The 22,176-nt window shown below is 39.6% G+C and overlaps 1 protein-coding gene across 21 annotated transcripts in view; it reads left to right on the top strand.

Annotated features, from left to right (window-relative positions):
* The window catches only part of DYSF (dysferlin), a 202,329-nt gene that overhangs the window by 147,903 nt on the left and 32,250 nt on the right, over positions 1-22,176 (top strand). For 9 of the 21 annotated variants that reach the window (XM_036118164.2, XM_036118160.2, XM_036118156.2 and 6 more), the window contains one exon: positions 21,634-21,732. In XM_036118164.2, coding sequence (XP_035974057.2) covers positions 21,634-21,732 — 99 coding nt within the window. Of the gene's footprint in view, positions 1-263; positions 327-21,034; positions 21,053-21,633; positions 21,733-22,176 lie in introns of all 21 variants that reach the window. The other 12 variants (XM_036118158.2, XM_036118154.2, XM_036118149.2 and 9 more) reach the window with 2 other exon arrangements.

Genomic DNA, 22,176 nt, shown 5'->3' with positions numbered 1-22,176 from the left:
TGGCCCTGGGAACCGGGCTTTGCACCTGTTCTCTGGATGGGGATGCTGACTCCGAGAGGTCAGGGGGCTTGACCAAGGTCACACAGCCAGCTGATAGAGCAGTGGGGCCAGGATTTAGACCAGTCTTACCTAACTCCAAAACACGTGTTCCTCCCACAGCTTCTATAGCCTCCCTGGTTGGAGCTCTCCTTCCTCGGGGCTGTCCAGTCTTCCCTGAAGTGGTTTCTCTAGTCCTGTTGCTAACCAGCGTGTTTAATTTGTAGCTTGCAGACGGTCTGTTGGGCCCTGCCCCCACTAACATGGCATCTTCTCCATCCAGTCTTCATGTATGTATTGTTTACCTATTTGTGGGCTCTTTGATTTCCCTGGGGGGTTGGGGGTGGGGGTAGGGAGTTAAGGAAGGGAACGGAGGAAAGGGAGTGGGAGGGGAAGAAAGGAAGTACATTTGACCCTAGAACATGGGGGTTAGGGGCACCAGCCCCCGCACGATAGTAAATTCACAGATAACTTCTGACTCCTTAAAACCTTGACTACTAATAGCCTACTGTTGACAGGAAGCCTTACTGATAACATAAATAGTCAATAAACACGTATTTTGTATGTTTTGTGTATTACATACTGTATTCTTACAATAAAGTAAGCTAGAGAAAAGAAAATGCTGTTAGGAAAATGATCAGGAAGAGAAAATACATTTACAACACTGTATTGTATTTATTGGAAAAATCTGTGTCTTAGTGGACCCATGCTGCTCAAACCCATGTTGTTTGGGATCAACTGTATTTCCTGAGATCCAGCAGAAAACACTGACCTGTCCTGTGTCTTGGAGGAGGGGTGGGGAGCCAGCTAGGGGAAGATTCTCAGAAATAGACAGCACTGAGTTACCTCTTAGTGCATCTTGCGGGTTTTACTTAATCCTGGGATTTACCTTAATCCTGTTTACCGGCATGAGGACCAGAGGGTTGGTGGGGTTGCATGGGCCAGTGGAAACAGGGAAGTCTCTAGATTAGATCTGGACCGCTGGGACGTGGGACCCAAGAAGCTTCTGTGGGCAATGGCAGGTTGATTTTCTCTGTCCCTCCCAGAGGCATGAAAAGTGTGTTGACTGAGGAACCTTGGTAGTCTTGAGCAGATTCTGAGAGGTTTGCCGGGGCGCACAGTCTGCAACTGGGCTGATTTTCTTGGTGTTATCTTTAGTGGGTCCCTCAGGGAAGATGACTTGGTGTTTAGCCTTCACCACGTCCTCGTGAAGTCCCACGCTGAGAGCCCTTGAGCTGCTGGGGGAGCCCTAAGAGATAACACCTGCCAACAGTTAAATTCTGTTCATGGTGCAGGGGGAGGCATTGCTGTATTGGCGTCTTATGGATTTCTAGGAAGAGGCAATGTATATTTTTAATTTTTTCTGATTTACCCGTTGTAGAAAATATAGAAAACACAACACAGGGTAAAGCAGAAAGTGAAAACCACCTGTATTCCTACCAGTTGGAGACAAACACTGTTAAGATTTTGATGTGCTTTACATTTTTAGATATCTTTTATGCATGTGTGCATCCTTTTGTTTAAAAACAAAATTGGAATCATATTGTACTTTTTTATAATCTGTATTTTCCTTTATTTAAATGTATATTGTGGATGTTTTTCCATATCTTTATATTCTTTAAAAACGTGGTTGCATGTCATTCCATTATATGAACATCCATAAAGTTTTAACTACTCCCCTATCATTGGACATTAATGATACTAATTTCCACTAGTGTCTTTTATTTTGTTTCTTAGAGGAGTTATTTTTGTTTACCTTAAATAGGTCCAGCCCATTTAATGTTTAGTCCTAGGCATTTTATAGCCTTTGTTGCTATCTACATGGAATATCTTTTTTTTTTTTTTTTTTTTAGTGATTTGGTCTAATTGCTTATTGTTCGAATATAGGGAAACAATATTTTGTATATTTACTTTGAAACAGACTCTTTAGTAAGCTCCTTTATTAGTTCTGAGAGTTGTTCATTGATTCTGTTGGGTTTTCCAGGTAGGTAAGATGGTTTCCTTCAAACAGTAATATATATGTCACTATCTTTCTAATAATTATACCTTATTCCTTTTTCCAGAATAACATTTGATAATTGAGCTGCTAGTGAGCAAACATGTTTAGTTACTGATTCTAATGAAAAGCTTCTACCATTTTCCCATTAATTGTGATAATTATTGGTAGTTTCAGATAGATATTCTTGATTTTGTCAAGGTTGTGTCCTTTATTATTAGTTTATTAATAGCTTAAAAATAAGGTATAGGAATTTAATTTTATCTACTGCCATTTGGCATTTCTCAAGATGATTATTTTGTTTTCTATTGTTCTATTTATACAATGTACAATTGTCTTGCATTCCTGGGGTAAACCCAAATTGGTCAATTGGTCATGGTATTATAATTTACTATAATTGAAGTCCTCTTATCCAATGCAATCAAGACAGGTAGTTGGTTGGCTAATTGAAAACGTTGATTGAATGGGGACTGATTAAAAGCCATGCATACACACTGTAAACATTTTATGTCTAACCCTGTGTATGTATCTTCCTCTGCCAATTATTTGATGTTGCCAAGACCTCTTTAAATTTGGATCTGCTATTAGAGTGTCATGTCATCCTTCTGGTATAAGCCACATCCAAAATTATCTATGATTTTTCCTTTAGGTTTATTAAAGTTTGATGAGATCTTAATGATACCTGCAGAAAAATCAGACTGTGGAGTCCTTTTAAAAATTTACGATTCCTCCCTCCCATACCCTTCCTTTAAAAAATCTCACTCATGATTCAACATTTCCATACAACACTCGGTGCTCTTCAAAACAAGTGTGCTCCTTAATCCCCATCATCTATTTGAATTCACCTATTGAATCACTGTATTGTGATTCACCTGAAACTAATGTTATGCTGTATGTTCACTAACTGGAATTTGAATAAAAACTTAAAAATCTCATCCTTAATTTTCATCGGTTAAAAAAATCATTAAATCCATTTTCTAGATGCCCTTTTTAAATTCAATTTGTATATATTTTTGTGATATTGGCTTATTGATCTAATTACCGTGTTAGTACAACTGGCATAAACGGGTTTGGAAACGAACACAGTGACTCTTGTAAGCTGGCAGGTCCTCTATGGGAGCTCTAGTGGCATACCAGCTTTTAGCTGGCTCCGTGCCTTAGATTGTTAGTGGAGAAAATGAATAGCATTTGTTGATTCTGGTGAGCGGCAAGTTTGTGAGAACTTCTAGTCTAGATCATGAGTTAGAGTTGCTCTTACTTACCTAGGATTTTTGTATCTCTATTAATAAGTATCACTTTTAAGTTGTCTCTGTTAGGTTTTGATATCAGAATTATAATAGTTTCATAAAATATTTTTTTGAGGTATTCTCTCTTTTTCTGTGCTCTTGAACAGTCTCTACGGCATGAGAATTACTGTTTCTTAGAGGTTTGAAAATACACTAAAGCCACTCTGAATCTGAATTACACACATGGGAAATTGCACTAAATAAACAGTTTATAGAAAAAAAAATCAATAGTCTTGCTTTATGTATAAAATGTACAGTAATATGAATCAACCTAAATTTGAAAAATGATTAACAATCATGTAACTTAAAAGGTGGTGGCCAAGTGAATTGTATTTATGGTTTAGCTGATAAATAGGATACTTATAATTTTTTTTGAAAATGGTGCCATGTGGGGTGCCTGGGTGGGTCGGTCTGTTAAGCATCAGACTCTTGATTTAGACTCAGGTCATGATCTCAGGGTCATGAGATCAAGCCCTCCATCAGGCTCCATGCTCAGCAGGAATCTGCTTGAAATTCTCTCTCCCTCTTCCCACTTGTGCGCACGCGCGTGCGCTCTCTCTCAAATAAATAAATAAATCTTAAAAACACAAGAAAATGGTGCTATGTTACATGAATTTTGAATTTTAGATTTTCAGGAAGGCATATCTTGTATAATTGTATAAGATACATCTACCCTGTCCTTTTTTTTGGTGAAAAGTGGGCCCAGGATCTATTTTGGAAGGGGATTTTTTGTTCACTCTCTACTTCTGTCAATTTGGTAGCTTAGATATTCCCAGATATTGCTTATTACATTAGTATGAATTTGTATATATTACTACAATAAAAGAAAACATTTCTGTATCTGTTCTGTTTTTATCCTCATTCCTAATTTTGTGATTTATGTTATCATTTTTACTTTTATGGTGGTTTTTCATCCAAGGAATCAACTCTTTGAAAATTCTGTTATTAGGTTAGTTTCCTTAATTTCTAGTCATTTTTAAGCCCTCTTCCTCTGAAATTCCTGTTATATATATTTTGGATTTCTTAGGCTATATCTCTCTCTCTCTGTCCCCCCATCTTTGCATTGTTTAAAAATTTTTTAAAAAATTTTTTATTGTTATGTTAATCACCACACATTACATTATTAGTTTTTGATGTAGTGTTCCATGATTCATTGTTTGTGCGTAACACCCAGTGCTCCATGCAGAACGTGCCCTCTTTAATACCCATCATCAGGCTAACCCATCCTCCCACCCCCCTCCCCTCTAGAACCCTCAGTTTGTTTCTCAGAGTCCATAGTCTCTCATGGTTCGTCTCCCCCTCCGATTCCCCCCCTTCATTCTTCCCCTCCTGCTATCTTCTTCTTCTTTTTTTTTAACATATAATGTATTATTTGTTTCAGAGGTACAGGTCTGTGATTCAACAGTCTTGCACAATTCACAGCACTCACCATAGCACATACCCTCCCCAGTGTCTATTAAAAAAATTTTTAAAGGGGATATTAATCTATATTTTTTCCTCAAAATTCTAAAATTCTAAAATCTTGCTTTTTTCATACTTAAATCCTTATTCCATCTGGAATTGATTTGTGTTGTGTGCAAAATGTGAGATAGAGATTAGATTTCTTTTTATTTTTTCCCATGTAGATAACCAGTGAATTCTTATCATCATAGAATGACCTCTCCTTTCTTGATCTATAAGGACAGTTGTGTCGTATATCAGGTTTCCATATAAGTGTGGGTTGGTTTGTGGCTCTCTTTTCTGTTCCATTGGTCTTTCCTGTACTAATACTCTACTGTCTAGTTTACTATAGCTTTATAATAAACCTTCATATCTCATAAAGGAAATATCCTACCTTGTTCATCTTTAGAAGTGTCATTGCTATTCTTGTCTTTTGCTTTTCCATCTCAATTTTAGAATTAGCTTGTCAACTTCTTTAGAAAAACTGTTGTGATTTGTGATTGAGTGAATTTCTGGATCAATTTGGGGAGAACATTTTTATAATATTGCCTTTTAAACACGGACATGATAAATATCTCCTTTTATTTAGGTATTCTTTAATGTTTTTCAATAGACACTTAATAATTTTCTCCAAAAAAATCTGGTACAACTTTTATTAGATTTAGTTCTAGCTATTTTGTACTTCATTGTTATTTTTACTTGGATTTTTAAAGGTACATTTTCTAATTATTTTTTGCTTGTATATAAATGAAATTTATTCTCATATACTGATACACTCAGAAGCTTTGCTAAACTCTTATTAATTCCACTGATTTGATGATTTTTCTGTTTTTTTTCTGTGTAGTCTATCATATAATTTGTGATTAATCACAGTTTTGATTCTTCTGTGTACTTCTAATTTCTTTTTCTTTTTTATTATTTCCTTTTCCTATCTTATTGCATTGCCTAGGACCTTCAGTTTAATGTTCTGTGTAACTGATAAGAGTATTCTTATCTGCTCTAATTTAAAAGTGAATATTTTTATGTTACACCACTGGTGCATTGGGCGAATGATTACTAGTTAGCAAAGAGTTTTTATCATGAATAATATGAAATTTTATTGAATGTTTTTAATGTATCTGTTGAGGTGATCATATAATTTGTTTAATCTGTTAATGTGGTGAATTACATTAAGAGATTTTTTTTTTTTAAATGCTAAAGCAACTTTGCATTTCTGAAACACTCTATCCTGGTCATGATATATTATTATTATTATTTTCTTTCTGCATTGCTAGATTCAGTTTGCAAATATTTAGTTTAGGAATTTTTTTTTTGCATCAATTACTGTGAGTGGTGATTGCTTGAAGTTTCTTTTTCTGATACTGTTTTCTTCAGGTTTTGGTATTTAGATAATACTAATCTTATAAAATGACTTGGGGCATATATACTCTTTCTAATCTCTGAATGGATGAAAAAAGCTTTACATTATCTCTTGCCTGAATGTTTGGTAGATTCATTTCTAAAACCGTCTAGACTTAGTATTTTTCTTGGGGATATTTTAAACTGCTGATACAATTTGAAAAAATGTCTATAGGACCTTTGAGGTTTTCTTTTTCTATGTGAGTCACTTTTGGTGATTTATATTTTATAGGAATTTATCCATTTCTTCCTAAAAACTATGGATGTAGCATTTCTCACAATAACCTCTTACTTTTTCAATTTTTTCTTCTTTCATTTATGTTCCTTTTAATTCTTGATGTTATATTTTATTATTTTTGCCAGAATTTGTCAGATTTTTTTTGTCTTTTCAAAGAACCAGTTTTTAGCTCTGTTGATATTTTATTGTTTCCTTGTTTTCTAGTTTATTAATTTCTTTATCATTTCCTTCCTTCTGTTTTTGGGGAGGATTATTATATTTTTAACCTTTTAAGGGCTATGCTTAGTTCATTAATTTTCAAACTTTCTTCTTTTCTCGTATAAACATTTAAGGCTATAAAATTCCCTCTAAGTACTGCTTTATGCATCCCACAGGTTTTGATGACTGTTTTGTTGTTGTTGTTGTTGTTATTTTCCAGTTCTATAAGTACTTACTGATTTTTGCTATATTTCTTTTTTATACCTGAATTGCTTAAAAATAGGTTTTAGAAGTTCCGGCTTATGTTTTAAGTTATCTTTTTGCTACTGGTTTCAGCTTAACTGTGCTATGGTTCAGAGAATGTGGTCTATATGTTATGGTTCTTGACACTTGCTTTATGACCTATTATATGATGAAGTTTTGCAACTGTCCTGTGTTTGCTTGGAAAGAATGTCTAGTCTCCAAATGGGTTTTACATATAACATATCCATTTAGATCAGACTTGTTAATTGTGTTATTTAAATCTATTTTTATTCTGATTTTTATATGTGTCATTCCTTAATTTCTAGAGGGTGTATTAGAACATCCTGCTTTGATTTGATATTTGTCATTTTTCTCCTTATGATACTTTTCCTTTACATATTTGATGCTGTGTTATTAGCCACGAACAATTTTAGAATTCTCCTATCTTCCTAGAAAATTGAATCCTTTAATGATATGTAGTGAACCTCTGCCCCTTTGCCTTTTAAAATATCTACTTTTAAATTTAAAATATCTAATGAGACTGTTTTGTCTGTTTTGTCTCATGTTAATATAGCTACACCAGCTTCCTTTGGCCAGTATTTTCCTGGTATACCTTTTTCTATTGTTTTACTTTCAACTTTTTTGTGACTTTGTTTTAGGTGTCTCTTTGGTGAACAGCAAATAGATGGATTCTGTTTTTTCTTTTATGTGTTCTGGCAATATTATTTTCTTAACTAGAGAGTTGAAGAGTCCAGTTATTAATTGTGTTTACTGATATATTTGGATTTATTTCTTCTATCTTATTTTTTGTCTTTATTCATCTTGCCCTTTTTTCCCCTTATTTTTTTTTTTTTCGGATTGAAAGATTACCTCCCCCTCCTCATTCCTTCTTCCCTTTTCAGTTTCAAAACTATACATTGTTTCTATTCCTTTAGTGATTAGTATAGAAACTTTATCATGCATATTCAACTTAGCAAAGTCTAAGTCTAATTAATATTTATAGCCTCCTCCAGAATAAGTTCCAGAAGGAAATTAGAATACTTCAATTCCAATCACATACCAATTTATAAACTTCTGTTCAATATTTTAGTTGTACCTTTATAAATAAGTGACATTTAAAAAGCAATATCATTTTTTAAAGTAATCCATTTTCCCTTAGCTATGCCAACATTTACTATTTTGTTTTATATGCCAGTCTTCTTCCTCCTGGGTTATCTTCTTGCTTCCTGAAATAGAGCTTATAGAAATTCCTATGATTAGAATCAATTCATTGTAAACTTTCTCACTTTTTAATTATTTCTTGAAAATATTTTTATTTCACCCTTATTTTGGAAATACTAGTTTTGCTGACACTTATTTTCTATCAGCACTTTGAAGGGACTATTTTACTATCTTCTGGCTTCCATTGTGCTGTTGTCTTCCTAAATCTGAGAACTGTTTTTTGGGTTTTTTTCTTCTTTTAATTAGTTCTGGGTAGTTCTCAACCACTATCTCTTTAAACATTACATATTCCCCATTCTCTCTATCATTTCCTTCTGGAACTCTGATTAGATCTATCATGGACCTTCTCTGTTCTCCATGTTAGTTCAACTTTCTTTCATATTATTGTTAATATTATTGTTTCTTTGTGTTGCACTCTGGCTAATTTCTGAAGATAGATCTCCTAGTTCATTAAGTCTTTTGTTGTTTCTAAAGGCTATTTGACCCCATCTATTTAGTTTTGTCTTAAGTATTATATTTTTATCTTGAAAAGTTCTTCCCTCCCCACCCCCTGCAATCAGCTTATTTATTTTTGAAAGTCTCTTGCTCCTTTGCGATAATTTTTAATGTCTTTTATATTTTTAAACAGTTTTTTTTAAAAAGTCCTATTTCTGACAATTCTGTTTCCTGTTGTCTTAACAGTCTGATATGTAGTTGGTGTTTCTAGCTGACTCTTGCTCATGGTGCCTTGTTCCTTATGTCTTATACTATTTTTGATTGTGAACTCATGTTCCTTGGAAATTTATCTGAGAGTTCTTTGAGGCCCGGATGAAAGTTACATTCTTTCATAGAGGATATGTGTTTACTTGACCAGATGCCTGGAAATGCTACAAACCCAGATTCACTAAAATTAAATGTTCGGCTTGGGCTTTTTGGGCCCCACAGTTAGTTTGCGTTTTGGCTCCTTATTTCTCTGGATTTTTGCTTTCTCATTTGCCCCCAAGGATTTTCTTTACATTCCCATCAGCTCAAGCATGCATTTAGAAAGAATTTTAAAGACATTTTATCTGTTAATTTAGGTGTTCTTGGAGACTTTCTCTGGCCCTCTTGTTTGTCATTTTGCTAGAAATCGATGTCTTTATTATAGTTTTTCATTTGACAGTCATATTTGTCTTCATGCTGGTTATATGTCCTTCAGGACTGCATATGCTAACTTCTTGTATCCTCTTAAGACTTTCTACAAACATAAAGTAGTCATTTGTTTTCTTCTGTCTTTTACTCAATTCTTTAACATAACACTTGTCTTAGTCCTCGTATTGCTCCCCTTCTTTTAGACCTTATTCTCTTCTATCTGTCCTTACAGAGGGAAGTCCTTGCTTGTCAAGTACTGAGAGCTCAGAGGGCTCTGTCCATTTAGTGCAGGGGACCACTTCTAATCTCAAACTTTTATAAAAGGAAGAAGAAAACAGTCTGAGATTGCTGTATCTTTACCTTGCTCAGTTAGGAATCCAGCAGGGTAGGAGAAGTAAGAAGGAAAGCAGGATCAGAGTTCTTTTCCATGGGACTGCAGGGCTTGTTTTCTATGTTTATTGTGGCAGCTAGGTGTTAGCTAACTAGGTCAGGGCCAAGGTCCTTGCCTATTGACTCCTATGTAAGGAATTTCTGAAGTAAAGGAAAGCTGACTCTCTCCCACCAGGCCCACCAGGCAGGGGTGTTCTTTGGGGGAAGTTTCTACAGTATTGTGGGTGGATCCTCATCCTTGTGGGTTCAGACACCTGATGAGTTTAGGGCTAGATACTCATTATTCAAGTCTCAAACTGAGGTTGACAGTTTATGAGTTTACAGTGAGAAATACTTCTGCCCGGGGGACATGACCTTGGGTTATGGCTCAGCCCATGGTATCTTACAGATTCAGCAATTGGGAAGCCCAGTTGTGATCGTATACGAGTAAAAAATCGGAACTAGGAGAGATAGTCCTGTTACTTGAAATTTAGTGGCAGCTGCCTGAGATGGACAGATCCATCCAACTCCAAAGGTCTGGACCATCGTGAGGGTACTGATGTGCGCAACTGTCAACAGCCAACCCTCCCTTCTCTTGTATTTGTGGGACTGGTCAATTCCTTTTTTCACTGACATATTCTTTCTCTAGATGTATTAATACAACCTACCCATTTAGGGTTAAGGCTTAGTGTAAGAGCCACTCTTCTGGTTTGAGGTGATTTTGCCTGTCCTTGCTCTGAACCACTCTGCATTGATTTCATGGTCTAATTCTCCAAGGGCAGCCCTATTTCCCTTAATTCCAAGTTTTGGGGGAATGCCTCATTGCAGCTCATGAATACTGACAACAGTTTATCCCAAGACTTTGAAGCAAAGGTTTTTTTGAGCAAAGGAATCAATTACAGGGTGTGGCTCCCAAGTGAGGAAGCATTTCCAGAAGGCATCCAAGGTAGTTTGTCTCAGAACTTCACCGTTGCACCTCTGAACTTGAGCGTTTGAGGGGGAGTATTTTAACTTTAATAACACGAAGGGTTTTACCTGTACTTTGGTATCTAGCAGATGTGCTAATTAAGAAGATACCTATCTTCTCCCTAAAGTAGGTTTCCTAAGGACATATATTTGGCAATATTGGTTTAGCAAGAATTACTGTATGTGCTCGAAAGTACAAAACTGTACTTCTTTAAAAATATCTCTGGTTCAGATGTGTTGCCAATGCAGCCTGGCCTCCCCCCACTCCCATTAGTTCTGATGAGGGAGGTTTGATGCCTGTCACTGCATGTAATCTGGACCTTCCTTTGTGAGTCATTCCTTCTCTCATTTTCTCCAAGCAAATACAAATCGCCCATCAAATGACAAGTGAAGGCACAGGGGAGGCAAGGGGAGGGAAATCAGAGCCGAAATCTGTTAGCTATTTGGAGTAATTGGTTATTTGCTGTGTTTGCTGGTTGGGAAGCAGAGCACATACTTTACGGTCTCTCCTGTTACGGGGGCTGGAGTCACCCGCCGATATTGGATCCTCGTTGCTGGAGCCCTTGGCTCCGGGCTCCTTTCCCCTGCTTGGCATTCCTGTGGTCTCCTCGGGGGTGCACCCCTCCTCCCTCGATGCACACTGCAGGGGGGACAGCCCGGGGTGAAACTTGTCTGGCAAACTCCAGGGCCTCATCAGGCAGGAGGAGGCCCCAGCCCCCTTCAACCAGCCCTCCTTGTGTCTGCCTCCACCCGCCATATACTCCCCTCTTCCCAAAAGATCTTTCCCTGGTCTGCGAGGGACCTGTTTTCCCATCCAGAGAGAAAAGGTTCATCTCTTCTCAGTGAAAAAATGCTCAGCTTTTTGTGGAAATCTGCAGGACAAGAAGTTCTCTCTGAGGTCTCATTGCGTGCCTTCCTACCCCTAACTGTCCTGTCCCTGCCGCCCCTTCCCTGTAGTCTGGGTCAGGACAGTGCTTGGAACTTGGTGCAGTGCTCATGGCTGAGTAACTGCCCCCCCTCCCCCCACCGAGGATGCTCACTGAAGCTTATTAACCAAGCCAGTATCTTTAACACCTCTCTGACATTAACTGAAGGGTGGGGAAGCCAGACCGAAGTAGCAGCAAGTTCAAAATAGAAAATATTTGAAAAGTAATGTGATTTTGTGTATGAAAATGCACACAGTAACTAGAAAGTAGGTCGACTTTGGCACATAGTAGGCTCCCCCAAAATACTTTTAAAATTGAATTTAAGATAGCTAAGATGAGTGTCTCTAGTTTGATGAATGCTTCAGCAGTCCCGGGAAAGCCTTCAAAAATAGTTTTTCTCTTAAGTAGATTGTTGGAACTCTTGCTAAGCAAAACTGTCTACATAAGCAGAATGAAGAAGGTAAGGAAAGCTTTTGCCCAGGCCCTGTTGGAACCATCACAAATTCTGAATTTGTGATGTCTCATTGCTTTCTTCATAGGTGACAAGACTCTGATGGGCTCTTCTTTCATTCACCCTACTGTATAGATCCCATTCCTCTGGGCTTTCTGCATGGGTGTACGTGGTCATGCTGTCCTCAGAGGACCAAGTCATGAGCTCATGCATCTTACCTACCTTAGGCTCCAGAGCTGGGAGAGGGCTAGCATTCCCCAGAGGTTCCCCACCCCACTTGGGTCTCCCATCTGGAACAGGCCAGTAGTCAAATTATCAGGTCTTGACCTTTCTCTGCTCACCATCTGCTTGACTTTGCTAGATTTCAGGCAGACTTACTCACTGGGCCTTTTGGAAGCAATTCAGCATTTTGGTTAAAGGCCTTGCCTTCCCTCCCACCTCTGCTGGTCCAGCTGAAGTCAGAGTAAGCGGAGTCATGATCTCTACAGCAGACACAGAGGCAGGACTATAGGGAGTGTCAACAAAAGGTTGAAAGCCCAGTGTTCCACTTGTGAAAATAATTAAGTGATTTTTGTTATGAGTATGTAGAGTTCTGCTGAATCAACATGGTAGCTGGCTGTGGGCACATGTTTGTGTGGATTTGGGGGGCAGGAGAGGTTTTGTATGAATGGGGTGGGGCAGGTTGGAAATTGGGGTGCTTGTGTGTTTGGGGGTTTGTCTGGTCTACATGTAGGCATAAGTACTCGTATGTTACGTCTGCATTTGTATTTGTGCGTGCATGAGCAAATAGTCTCCGTTCCTTAAAACTGAGGGCATTAATTAAAGAATGAGAGGCATCATATCATTATTCTAGTTATGCAGCTGTTGAGTTTTAGGGCATTGGTACTAGGGATCAAACTGATGATGTTGGCAGTATCAACAAGGATATTTATCACAGTAAACTTTACAGGTCATAAAATCTCTTTATAGACATCAGCCCATAGCCTCACCATAAACCCAATGTTGGGTTATATTATTACCATCTTGATGATAATGATTTGTGCTATGAGAGAAATCACTCTCAACACAGTCTAGGATATCTACCTCTGGGTTGACATAGGTAATGAAGGCCTGCTTAAAATTATTTTAAAAAAATAGACTTTTTATATGGAACTACTGAGTAGTTCCATATAGTGACCCAAGCAAAGTTTAACATTGTAACTTTGGTGACAAATGAATTTGACCGGGAACTTTTCTCTTTGATTCAAGTGGTCATCCCGGGAGAAAACACAAGTGAGACCTCCTCCCCACTCTCAACTTTCCTCACTGCACAGAAAGTCAGGCTTAGATTTATTGTTGTCAATTTTTCTGTCTATATTCATGAAATGTGTTAGGCCCATTGAATGAAAATGGGATATTAACTGTTCAGTGTGTGCTGTGCTGATTTGGGTCTTCAGAGGGATTAGGGTGCCCATTACACTGGATCAAGCCCAGAGAAGCATGTCTTTGTTACATGGCTCTGGTTGCTCAGGAACTGAATGCTGGCTATTAGCTGAAATTGGAGAGGCTGCCAGTCCGTGCCTTGATCAGACTTACTTGCTTGGCTGGCTGAACGATGAGGGGCCTTGAACTTTGGGCAGGGGGATATAAAGTTTTAATGGCCAGAATTCTTGCTAAAGCCTGAGATGACACTTAGCAAACAAGCCTTTTGCTTGTTTCTCCTCTTTGCTATGTTCCAAGACTAGATGCTTGGCTATTGCAAAATGAGGTCAAGAGCACACTTGGAATTTGAGAACATATGACCATAACTCTTCTAGAGTTTTGGATGATGGGATTCCACTGACATTGAGGGGGGGCGGTGGTGGTACTGGCTTTGACACACCAGGGTTAAGACTGGAAGGGCTGTCCTGTTTCTGTGGGGCTCATTCTTCTGGGTGTGCTAACTTATTCTTGGACTTCCTGAGAAGAGAAGGAAGAAGTGGGCTTGAAATAACTCTATCAGAAGCCAAATTAGTAAACTAGCAGGAATGGTATTTTCAAGTCACATCTGTGAGTGTGTTAAAAACATAACTTTATTTTCCTGTAATTCAACTTAATCTCCTTTTCGAGCTCACATTTTTCCTGATGGCAGAGAAGCCCTGGTATCCTTCAGTAGTTCAGGTTTAAGCTGAGTCACTTTTGGGCTTTTCCTCCTTGTCCTTACCCCTGGGAGGCTAGCTAAATTCTGGGGTGGGCTTCCAGAATGTCATGACCTCCATAGGCAGAGACCCCTGGTCACCAGTATGTGTCTGGCCTGCTGATTTCTGGGCCCATGGACCACATAGACAATAGCTTGTTATCTCGGCACAAGACCCTTTCAGGTCCCCTGGCTCTCTCTCGACTAATTTTCAAGCCCTTCTGGGAAACATGGTAAAATTTGGCCACTCTTTCATGACACTCTGGGGTCTATAGGAAATGCAGAAGGCTCCATGGCTCTCTCTCCCATGATACCCATGCAGCCATCTCTGCCAAGTGCCCCATGTCCCCATTCCTCTGGCAACTTCTGGGCCACTGTTTACTAGATCCCCAGAGCTATGGAGGGGTGTTTTCCATATAAACTTTGGAGCTAACCTGGGGGCCAGGATGTGGGTGTGCCTCATCAAAACCATCACAAAGCTCTAGTTCTTTCTTCCTCTCCCCCTCTACACTTTCACCTCCTCTGGAAGGGTGGGAAAACTGGCTGGACAAAACATCCTCTTAAACCTATTTTTTAAAATAGCAATGTTATCTGCCTTTGGAAATTTAAAAGCCAAATATCCCCCTTCATCCCTGCTGTTTAGGCATTTATATATTCATCGAATACTTACTGAACTCCAAATACGTGCCAGGCAGTGTTCAAAGTACTAGGGATAGACTGTTAAAAAAGATAGAGATCTCTGCCCTCATGGGGAAGGAGACACAACAAACAAATACCTAAATAAAATACATGGCATGTCAGATGGTGATAATTGCTAGGGAGAAAAAGCAAGGAAGAGGGGATAAGATTTGCTGGGGGGAGGAGTCATGATTTAAAATCTGGCAAAGAAGGGGGTAAAGCAGATTGCATTTGAGTCAAGACTAGAAGGAGGTGAAGAAGTGACCTATGGGTCTATGGGAGGAATAGAGCTCCTGGCAAGAGCATGGGGGTGCTGGAAGTACTCAAGGACCAAGCAGGCCATTGTGGCTGATGAGCATGAATGAGGAGGAAAGACAAAGGGCATGAGATCAGGGAGGTGAGGGGACCACATCACTAGAGGCTTTAGCTTTATCCTGAGTTGAGTTGGCAAATCACTGGAGGGATTGCACCAAGGGCTGACGTGCTCCTGTGGGGCCGTTGTGTTGAGGATAGATTTGGGGGCAAGGCTGAAAGCAGGGAGGCCAGTTGGGAGACTGGTGCAATATTCCAGATGTTGGGGAACAGGGGGGTAGTGATTTGGGAGAAGTGGTCTGGTTCTGAATATGTACTGAAGGTGGCACCAACAGGATTTGCCGATGGGCTGAACGTGGGGCATGAGGAAAGGACTCAAAGGTGACTGCAGGGTTTTGGGCTTGAGCATCTGGAAGAAAGCATTACCATTTATTTACACGAGGGAGCCTGGAAGGAGCAGGTGGGTGGAGGATGGTCAGGAGTTGGATTCTGGACATAGTACATTTGGGATGCTTACTAAATGTCCAGTGGGAGATGTGAAATGGGGGGCTGGAGTTCAGAGGAGTCATCCAGGCTGGAGAGAGCTCAGCATGGGATTCATCAGCATCGGTGCCATTTAAAGATGTAAGTCTCAAGGAGAACCCCAGGGAGTGAGAGTGGATGAAGAGGAGAAGAGGTCTGAGCCCAGAGCCCTGGGGCACTCAGATGACCAAAGGGTGAGTGACCAGGAGGAATCAGCAGAGATGGAGAAGGCTTGGCCAGTGATGGGGGAGGACATCACCCTGGTCCTCTGTAAGGCAAGGGGGATGTTTGAAGGAGAGAGGAGCGACTGCCCATATCAAATACTGCTGCTAGATTGATCGTTGAAGTCACTGGTGATCTTGACAAGCTTTGGTTGAACAGAGACAATGGAAAAACAAGAATTAGATGCAAGTATAGCTAACTCTTTCTAGAAGTTTTTCTGTAAAGGGGAGAAAAGAATTAGCTGGGAGCCAAAGGAGAAAGTCAGAGAGTTTTCTTTAAGTGACAGGGTACTAGTGTCACCTGTTTGAATGCCGGTGGAGTGACCCAGTAGAGATGCACGTCGGATGGCCTGGGCGAGGGTGAGGAGGATCATGGAGTGGTGTCCTTGAGTAATCCAGGGACACGGGACCTAGGGCACAAGTGCAGGGGTTGGCCTTGGGTCGGGTGCAAGCCGAGCACGCCTGGTAACAGGAGGGAAGGCAGGATGTGATGCAGATGCTGGTGAGGGCTTGCGGAAGGTCTCTTCTGATTGCTTCTGCTTTCCAAGAGAAGGAGGAAGCAGGGTCACTGGCCAAGAGTGAGCAGAGGGAGAAGGTGGCAGAGGTCTGGGGAGAAAGCAGAAGGTACGGGATGGTGGTGTTAAGAGATGGGAGGACTGGAAAATTGAGGTGGGGTGGATGGACAGCACTGGGAGCCACTTGAGGCTGTGATACGAACTTGGAGTGAGAACAGCAACTCCTTTGCTCGTCCCCTCTGGCCACATTTGGTTGTGTGGGGAGGATGTGCAGTAGAGTTAAAACCAGGTTGGTTTGGCCAGAAGTATGACAGTTTCCAGAGAGGAGCAAGGGAGTAGAAGCAGGGAAGATCAAAGGGGTAAGCAGAGGAGTGTAGAGGCAAAAAATAAACTAGTTAATATACAAATTATGATTCTGCTACACGTATCGTGTCTGCCAAGGGGGTGGAATTAGAAGACATTAGCCTGAGGGATGCAGAAAGAAGAGGGGGACAGGAGCCACTGAGCGGCAGGCCAGGTAACCTGGAGTTAGGAAGGCCACCCACCGCCTGTGCTCCTCACCAGCCACTGGACCCTGCCTGGAACTTTGAGGGATGAGGAAATTACAGCTGAGAGAGGTTCTCGAGGAAAATAGGGTATGCTAAGATTTAGGTCTTTTTTGGTGACCATTCGATTATTCTTATGGAAAAAAAATTAACTCTTATTTCCTTAGAATACATACTTGAGATTCCTGCTTTTAGAGGTCATAAGCTTGTATTTGATCATTTGTTCTTTTTTATTTTAACAGCTCTAGTGAGATAATCCACATAATACAAGTACCTATTTCGTGTACAATTCAGTGTTCTTTAGTATATTAACAGAGTTGTGCAGCCATCACCATAATCAATTTTAGAACGTTTTTATCACTCCAAAGAGACTCTGTACCTAAGAGCAGTCACCTGCCAGTTCCTAGGCAACCATTCATTTACTTTTGGTCTCAGAGCTGCCTATTCTGGACATTTCATATAAATGGAATCATAAAATATGTGGTCTTTTGTGATTGACTTCTTTCACTCAGCTACTGTTTTCAAGGTTCATCCATGTTGTAATGTGCATCAATTCTTCACTTTTATTGCCAAATGTATAGATATATCACATTTTCTTTATCCATTCATCAATCGATGGACATTTGGATTCTATGCCTTGGTTGTTATGAATGATGCTGCCCTGAACATTCCTGCACAAGTTTCGGTGTAGATGTAAGTTTTCATTTCTCTTGGTTATATAACTAGGAGTAGAATTGCTGGTCACATGATAACTCTCTGTTGAACCTTTTGAAGAACTGCCAGATTGTTTTCCAAAGTGACTGTACGCTTTTATGTTCTCATCAGTAACATTCCAGTTTCTCCACGTCTTCACCAACACTTGTTATTATCGGACTTTTCATGATAGCCATCCTGGTGGGTATGCAGTGTTTTCTCACAGTGGTTTTGATTTACGTTTCCCTGTTGGCTAACGACGAGCACCTTTTCCTGTGCTTATTATCCATCTGTTGATCTTCTTTAGAGGAATGTCTATTTAAATGCACTGCTCCTTTTTAGTTGGGTTATTTGTCTTTTTATTATTGAGTTGTGTGAATTCTCCATATATTCTGGTTACAAATCCCTTTTCAGATATATCATTTGTAAATATTTTCTCCCGTTCTGTGAATTATCTTTTCATTTTCTTGGTGATGTTTTTCTTCAAAGCATCCTGCGATTGTCCTTTATTTTAAAAATCTTTAATTTTTAAAATTATGTAAGGAATACATGCACATCAAGAAAAATTAGAAAATTTTGAGTGATGCTCAAAAATAAAAGGAATAAACAAAACATTTATAATGCTGGCATTCAGAGGTAATTGCTATGAATATTTGGGGTTTGGTCCTTTTACTTAAAATGAAATCACACTATTCATTTATTAACCTTTTATTAATCTCATCAGTTGTGAATAGCTTTCTGTGTCAATAAATCTATTTCAATTGCATCATTTTTTATGTTGCATAACACTTAATCACGTGGATGTTCAGTTTACCCAAACAGTTCATTATTGTTGGATACTTAAATTGTTTCCAATTTTTTACTATTATAAATGAAGTTAAATCTCTATGCATATCTACGATTACTGTCTTCAGATTTCTAGGACAGGTTGATGGGTCAAAGTATATGTACTATTTTAAGGCTGAGGAAACATGCAGCCAAATGGCCTTCTGGAAAAGACTATGGCCAGCTATGCAACCACTGGCAGTTTGTGAGGGAGCCAGCCCTTGGCCAAGAAGCTAACCTGGTCTATATCAAAGAAACAACAATATCATGATCACTGATATCAGTAAATACTGACATTGCACTTATGTGCTAGGCACTGTTCTAAGCTCTTTATTCCTATTGACTCATTTATTTCTCACCATAATTCTATCAAATTGGTACTATTATTTGTTCATTTTATAGATTATTAAGGCACAGTGAGGTTAAGTAGTTATCCAAGGTCACACAGCTAGGAGGGGAGGATTTGAACTCTGCTAGTCTGGCTCCCAAGTCATAGCTCCCAACCACCCTGATTTATTGCCTTTTTATATCCACATCACATGAAAATTATTGGCAGAGGCAGCCCTATGTACAAAAGCATCGGACTCTTGGTTTTGGCTCAGGTTGTGGTCTCAGGGTCATGGGATAGAGTCCTGGTGTCTCCCCAACCCTTAAATAAATAAATAAATAAATAAATAAATAAATAAATAAATCTTTTTTAAAAAGGGCCAGAGAGTAAATATATTAGGTTTGGGGGACCTAAGGTCTCTGCCTCAATTACTCAACTCTGCTGTTGTAGCTGAGAAGACACCACACACTATATTTAAGTTACAAAAGCAGGTGGCCGGCCAGTGAGCAATAGTTTGCAGATTTCTGTTATAGATGATCATGTGGGTTTTCTCTCCTTAATCAGTATGTTGAGCCACTCCTGCATTCTGGAATAATCCAGCTTGACCATGGCACATCTACTGCTGTAATCTATTAGTATCTTAATGTCTCTGTTCAGGAATGGGATTAATGTGTGTGTGTGTGTGTGTGTGTGTGTGTGTGTGTAATAAAGAATGATTTATTCTTTGAAAGACTGATAGAACTTTGTTCCAAAGGAACCATCTTGACTGATGTCTGTTTTGGAGGTACTTTCTTTGAGAGCTCTTTCACTTTCAGGGTTACTGATCTCTTCATGTTTTCTATTACTTTGGAATCGATTTTGGGAGTTTGTACTCTTCTAGAAGATATCCCGCTTCATCTACATTTTCCGTTTTGTCACTGATTTGGTGGTAGTAAATCTCTTAATATTTTCTTTTTTTTTTTTAAAGATTTTATTTATTTATTTGACAGAGAGATAGCGAGAGAGGGAATACAAGCAGGGGGAGTGGGAGAAGCAGAAGCAGGCTGCCCACAGAGTAGGGAGCCCGATGCTGGCCTCGATCCCAGGACCCTGGGATCCTGACCTGAGCCAAAGGCAGACGCTTAACGACTGAGCCATCCAGGAGCCCCAATCTCTTAATATTTTCATTCTCCCCATAATATCTTTCTATTTGATCTTTCTCATTCCTAATGGTGTATCTGCTTCTAGACATTAGATTTGATAAATGTTTATTTTATTGGTCTTTTGAAAGTTTGCTCTGAGATTTGATTATCATTTAGAATACTCTTCTCCTTTCTAATATATTAATTTCTACTTATCATTGTCAAATTTTGGCCTTCCTGTTTTTCATTTTGTGATTTCTTGAGCTATCAGATGATATATTTTCATTCTTCTTGTATAAAAGCAAGAGCACTTAAGACTGATTTTTTCCTTGAGGACAGATTTGCTCTAACCCACAAATTTGGGGGCAGAACCCTCTCACTGTTGTTATTAGCTCAGTATCTATGATTTTAGTTTGGTTTTCTCTTTGACCCAGGAGGGTTTAAAAACTGGGCGTTTAAATTTCTAAAAGGTTGAGATTTTTTAATTTTTAAATTTCTCATTAGTTTCTAGTTTACTGCATTATGGTCAGAGAATGTGACTGATACGGGTTTATCTTGGATTTATTGAGATTTGCTTGTGGCTTTTAATTTTTTCTAAGTGTTCCAATGGTGCTGGAAAAGAAGGTGTATTTTCTGTCGTTAGAGCACATGTTTGTCCACTTAACTGACATTGTTAGTGGTACTATTCAGATTCTCTGTCTTCATACTCCTTTTATTTTTTTTTAAATTTACTTGGTTTTTCAAGATTGTGGGAAGTGTAACAAGTGTCCCACAACTAGTGTGCTTCTGTTATTTCTTTGGACAGAACACACTGGTTGGTTGCCTATTTGTGCCTGACTCTGAGCCTGAATCAAACTCAAATCTCTAAGTATCTGGGCTGGGGAAGAGAAGAAAGACTTAGGAGGGATTAGCTAAATTGGTTTCCAGTCTAACCATTTCAACCTGTGTGCACATATGTGCCTGTGTGTTAGTGTGTGTGCTTTCGTGGGGTATATGTGCATTGCAGTATAAACATCTCTCTTGGGCATGTCTGTGTAAATATATTTTTCTGTGTTATGCGTTTAATATATATGCCTGCATAGGTTTATTCACCCATGGCATCTTTTTCTTTAAATTGATCTTAAAATATTAGGGCTAGGGTCAGCCTTGCTCTATGCTGGCTTTTTCTAGAGTGGTTACAAGCCAGGAAGCTCTGCTACACTGTATATTAACCCATCTGAATGGCTTTTCCTCTCCTCTAGCTGCTGAAGAACCTCCTGGTAAGTTGGTCCGACAATGACTGTAGACTCAGCCTTACTCTGGGACCCATGCTCTGTGCTGTGTGTCTGGGGATCACATTCTGGCCACACAATGGGTGTTAGGGCCATACTACCAGAATGGGTGGAGACTCTGAGAGCCTCATCCTACGTTTTCCCCATTGTGTTTGTTCAGGCACCCTTGGCCTGGTTCCAGCTGCTCCTCACCCTTAATAAGCCCGAACTCAAAGGACTGAGCATTAGTTTAAAGGGAGCCACCAGCATTTCCAGAAACTCAGTGATAGACATTCAGTTGACTTTATAGTATCAGAGCAGATTTTGGGAGATCTCCTAGCACACCCCCGCATACAGAGGAGCCTCTGCCTCGCAGCGTCGAGCAGGTGTTCAAACCTTTCTTCTGGTCTGGTCTGTGCAGCCTGCCCCTGAGCGGTGGGGAGTTCCAGCTGTCTGCTCCCTTGAACTCACCCGACAGGAGAGCTCTGAAGTCCAGGCCGGCCCATCGGCCTTGCTAGGTGCCTGGTCCAGAAGGGTCTTGCTTGGCAAGTTCTGTTTCTGAGGTGATCTCTTTCTTTCTACCCACTCAGGAGGAGGAGTTCATCGACTGGTGGAGCAAATTCTTCGCCTCCACAGGGGAGAGGGAGAAGTGCGGCTCGTACTTGGAGAAGGGCTTTGACACTCTAAAGGTGAGGCCTTTCCACAGTGTGCTCTTCAGTCTAATAGCCCCTGGGCACGCACGAAGGATAGCGGGGGTGCCACAGGAAGACAAAACGTGTACACATATGTCACCTTTGAATATATGTGTGTATCTCCTCATTCGGTGCCTGAGGGCTGATGAGTCCTGGTGAGCTAATTGAGGCGAGAAAGGTTACCCACCGATTTAGAGCAAGAAGTCAGTGTGGGCTGGGGTAACCAAGAAAGTATTTTGGGAAGAATGTTGAAAAATACTGAAGTATTTATGGGTGAAATCATGCCTGGCCTGGGAGTTGTTTTAAAATGCTAAAAAAAAAAAAAAAAGAAAAAGAAAAGAAGGAAAGGAAAGAAAAATAAACAGGAATATAGATGATGTGAGTGACCCTCTGATAGATTTTCAAAATATTAAAAATTATGAGAATTGCAAAATATTGAAA

This window comes from Halichoerus grypus, chromosome 10, assembly GCF_964656455.1.
Source record: "Halichoerus grypus chromosome 10, mHalGry1.hap1.1, whole genome shotgun sequence".
Lineage (NCBI taxonomy): Eukaryota > Metazoa > Chordata > Mammalia > Carnivora > Phocidae > Halichoerus > Halichoerus grypus.
Note: the sequence above shows the minus strand (reverse complement) of the source record. Positions and strands in the feature narration are given on the sequence as shown.